The following is a 4,725-nucleotide window of genomic DNA, read 5'->3' as shown; positions in this document are numbered from 1 at the left end:
AAGACCCCACATGGAGTCGATCGATCGACGCACACGATGCCGGGCAGATTCCCCGGTTCCACACTTGAAGTTTTGAAGTCAAGATCACACCACCATACTTGAATTTAATGCCGCAATCAGGTCAACTCTAAGCTAGTACGTACGCGCTGTGGAGCTATGCTACTACGTATACTATGTTAAAAAAAAGGGAGCTGATGTACGGAAGGGAACTTGGTGCACCCGGGTGCTAGCCATATATGCGCAAAATATCTTAGTAATTGCAACAAATTATAAAAAACACATAACATTTTTAGACTCAAATGTGATCAAGTAATTTTTTGACATTTTTTTAATTACAGTAGTAATTTATTTTGTGTGCGCTGGCTGATGTACTTGTTAATGAGTGTTGCATCTCAAACTTGGCAAGGTCTATAAAACCCTCCAAGTGGGCTGCCTACCGGAAGCCTCACTCTGGAGTCTGGAGTCGATCTGGAGCTTGTGGTACAGCAGTAGCCACTCAAGTTGGTTGGTTACACTCTGCTCAGTACTACAGCTCCACTGTATCTCTAAAAGCTAGCCACTCAAGTGAGCGGATCTAGACACTCAAGTGAGCTGAAGCACGGCCACAGTTTGTTATCTCATCAGGTTACAAGGTACGTTACTTGTGCACTGCACAGTGTGTTTGTTCATCGATATTTCCTCAGCTAGATTGTAATCTTGCGACAAATTCGTAGAAACTAAATGTACTATGCTCATATATAGACATAGGTGAGTAGTAAGTGTATCATTCCGAGAGGCAAGAATCCAAGATCTTGGATCAGGGGCCAAGACGGAGGCGGTGCCGTGGGGTGAAGCAACCTACCTCACATGCTGTGTTGTTGGAACCGAGCTTAGCAGCTGCGCTTCCAAGAACACATCGTATCACTAACCTGGGCTTGGCTTCCCGATCCATCAGCACAGTTACCAACGTGCTCACGCACTGACTGAGCTGACTGATCGATCCATCCATCGAGCAAGCAAGCTACGCTTTACTCGTTGGAGTGATCTGAGCAAGCAGCCATGGCGTCGTCGTGGTGGGGCGACAAGGAGGAGCATGGCACGCCGGTGGTGGTCAAGATGGACAACCCCTACTCGCTGGTGGAGATCGACGGCCCCGGCATGGACAGCTCCGAGAAGGCGCGGCGTAGCAAGAACGCCAAGCAGTTCAAGTGGGTGCTCCTCCTGCGCGCGCACCGCGCCGTCGGCTGCGTCGCGTGGCTCGCCGGCGGCTTCTGGGGCCTCCTGGGCGCCGTCAACCGGCGCGTCCGCCGGAGCCGGGACGCCGACGCGGAGCCCGACGCCGAGGCCTCGGGGCGTGGCCGCCACATGCTCGGCTTCCTCCGCGCGTTCCTGCTCCTCTCGCTCGCCATGCTCGCCTTCGAGACGGCGGCCTACCTCAAAGGGTGGCACTACTTCCCTCGGGACCTGCCGGAGCACTACCTCCGGCAGCTCCCCGAGCACCTGCAGAACCTGCCGGAGCACCTCCGCCACCTGCCGGAGAACCTCCGACACCTGCCGGAGAACCTCCGCCACCTGCCGGACGGCCTCCGCATGCCGGAGCAGCAGGAGATCCAGGGGTGGCTCCACCGCGCCTACGTGGCGTGGCTCGCCTTCCGCATCGACTACATTGCTTGGGCCATAGAGAAGCTCTCCGGCTTCTGCATCGTCCTCTTCATGGTGCAGTCCATCGACCGCATCCTCCTCTGCCTCGGCTGCTTCTGGATCAAGGTCCGCGGCATCAAACCCGGCCTCGTCGCCACCAAGAAACGTGGCAACAAATACGCTGATGACGATGACCTCGAGGACGGCGATGACCTCGGCGCCTACTTCCCCATGGTCCTTCTGCAGATGCCCATGTGTAACGAGAAAGAGGTACGTGCATCATGCATGCATGCTTTATATCTGCTTGATGCTACATTTTTTGATACTTACGTTTTAATGAAACTGATGTGCAGGTGTACGAGACGTCGATCTCACACGTGTGCCAGATCGACTGGCCGCGGGATCGCATGCTGGTGCAGGTGCTGGACGACTCGGACGACGAGACGTGCCAGATGCTCATCAGGGCGGAGGTGACCAAGTGGAACCAGAGGGGAGTGAACATCATCTACCGCCACCGGCTGTCGCGTACAGGGTACAAGGCCGGCAACCTCAAGTCCGCCATGAGCTGCGAGTACGTCAAGGACTACGAGTTCGTCGCCATCTTCGACGCCGACTTCCAGCCCAACCCAGATTTCCTAAAGCTCACAGTCCCACACTTCAAGGTGCACTAATTAACTCGACTATCTATGCATTGCTTAACGTTAACTCCGTCGACAGGCATGATAAAAGAGAGATCTACTACCTAGCTAGCTGGACTAACTTTTACGCTCACGCATCTAAGTCCACATGGATCGATCTCAGATTTGGCTGTTGACCTAGCTAGTAGTACATCTGTAAACAAATATAAGACGTTTTAGATCACTACTTTGCTAGTCTAGCACATACTACTTGTAGAACTACAAATAAATTCGCTTTGAATTTACATGTGTAGATGGAATGATGGAATGATATTTGTTTGTAGGGGAACCCGGAGCTTGGGCTGGTGCAGGCGCGTTGGAGCTTCGTGAACAAGGACGAGAACCTGCTGACCCGGCTGCAGAACATCAATCTGTGCTTCCATTTCGAGGTCGAGCAGCAGGTCAACGGCATCTACCTAAACTTCTTCGGCTTCAATGGCACCGCGGGTGTGTGGCGCATCGAGGCCCTCGAGGACTCGGGCGGTTGGATGGAGCGCACCACCGTGGAGGACATGGACATCGCCGTGCGCGCCCATCTACAGGGATGGAAGTTCATCTACCTCAACGATGTTAAGGTAAATTATACTGTACTACTCTATATCGGATGCAATCTAGCTAGCTACGTTAAAAAAAGTATGAAGCCAATATACTTGTATTTTTTGTAGGTGCTCTGTGAGCTGCCGGAGTCGTACCAGGCCTACCGGAAGCAGCAGCACCGGTGGCACTCTGGCCCCATGCAGCTCTTCCGCCTCTGCCTCCCGGCCATCATCAAGTCCAAGGTGATTTTATTGATTAATTAGTAGTCACACTTGCATAGAGATCTGCTGCTGACTAGGTCCTTGTATGTTTATTTTATTGCATGCAGATCCCGTTGTGGAAGAAGGCCAACCTGGTGATGCTCTTCTTCCTCCTCAGGAAGCTCATCCTGCCCTTCTACTCCTTCACGCTCTTCTGCGTCATCCTGCCGCTCACCATGTTCGTGCCCGAGGCGGAGCTGCCGATCTGGGTCATCTGCTACGTGCCCATGATCATGTCGGTGCTCAACATCCTGCCGGCGCCCAAGTCCTTCCCCTTTGTCATCCCATACCTCCTTTTCGAGAACACCATGTCCGTGACCAAGTTCAACGCCATGGTGTCGGGGCTGTTCCAGCTGGGCAGCTCCTACGAGTGGGTCGTCACGAAGAAGGCCGGCAGGACCTCCTCCGAGTCCGACATCTTCGCGATGGCGGAGCAGACCGACACCGCCACCAGGCCCGCCCCCAGGCTCGTCCGCGGAGTGTCCGAGGCTGGGCTGGAGGCATGGGCCAAGACACACCAACTTGACAACAAGGACCTGCAACTCAAGGCCGAGGCAGAGGAGGTCACATCACTGGCAGCCGCGATCAAGAAGACCAGTAAGGCCAAGCCTCCCAACAGGATCTTCAAGAAGGAGCTGGCACTGGCCTTCCTCCTCCTCATCGCGGCGACACGCAGCCTGCTCTCGGCGCAGGGGCTGCACTTCTACTTCCTGCTCTTCCAGGGCGTCACCTTCCTCGTCGTCGGCCTCGACCTTATCGGCGAGCAGGTCAGCTAGTGGCAAGCAGAAATAAAGTGACCCTACTTGCCATGCATCGATCACGACGACGTGCGCCAAGGCTGCATAGTGCCCATGGGAGAAATTTTGATCGATCAGGCTACTGGGATTATGACTTTTAGCCCTTCTATTAAATTTATATATCCTTTTGATTTTATTATCTTGAGAGATCAAAGACTCAATGTTACATGAACTGTTCTTGTGGTCTAGCTAGCTAGCTAGTTCTCTGTTGCCAAAGTGAGAGGCAAGCAAGCCAGCAAGCAGGTTGTTAATTACTTTTAACACAGTACTCCATCCGTAAACAAATATATATAAGACATTTTAGATAGTTCAATATGGACTACATACTGATTGAATGAGTTAACAAATTCGCTAAAATGCGCCTATATGCATCCCAATTAGAAAAGAGTTAGAACGTCATATAATTGTTTATGGAGGGAGTAGTATTTAATTCGGTGGCCTTCTTCCGAACTCGGTAAGAGTGAGGATTTGGTAGCCACCGTGCTTGGTGCACCAAAATTATGGACCATCGGATATAGACCGTTCGGTCTCGTGCTAACAAGGTCTTGTAGAAGGAAGGACGTCTAAGCTGCGGTTGTGGCGTATGAGTTGCAGGAGAGGGTACATCGTGTTGCGGGATATGTATGATGGGCATCGTATGAGTTCGTAGGTATGGGCATCGTATGAACCGATGGGGATATGTGATCTAGGCAGTAGTAAGCCTGACAAAGAGATGCCCAAGGAGGAGAACACATGACACCAACGAATTCCAAGGTGAATATTAAACACCAGTAAAAAAGGTCAATTTTACACGGCAATGGAGTGAGCTTAATTACAAGTGTGTCACATGATGAG

At 52.3% G+C, this 4,725-nt stretch overlaps 1 protein-coding gene across 1 annotated transcript; it reads left to right on the top strand.

Moving 5' to 3' along the window:
* Nucleotides 1-424: 424 nt before the first annotated feature.
* On the top strand, nucleotides 425-4,077 carry LOC125542234 (putative xyloglucan glycosyltransferase 3). Its single transcript, XM_048705187.2, has 6 exons — nucleotides 425-632; nucleotides 742-1,890; nucleotides 1,974-2,282; nucleotides 2,582-2,872; nucleotides 2,963-3,076; nucleotides 3,163-4,077. Exons 2-6 carry the CDS (start codon nucleotides 1,039-1,041, stop codon nucleotides 3,868-3,870), a joined length of 2,274 nt encoding a protein of 757 aa, XP_048561144.1. The 5' UTR covers nucleotides 425-632; nucleotides 742-1,038; the 3' UTR covers nucleotides 3,871-4,077.
* Nucleotides 4,078-4,725: the final 648 nt, after the last annotated feature.

Source organism: Triticum urartu, chromosome 3A, assembly GCF_056163025.1.
Source record: "Triticum urartu cultivar PI428250 chromosome 3A, HENAU_Tu73, whole genome shotgun sequence".
In the NCBI taxonomy this organism is placed as follows: domain Eukaryota; kingdom Viridiplantae; phylum Streptophyta; class Magnoliopsida; order Poales; family Poaceae; genus Triticum; species Triticum urartu.
This window is presented reverse-complemented; position numbering and strand designations above follow the sequence as displayed.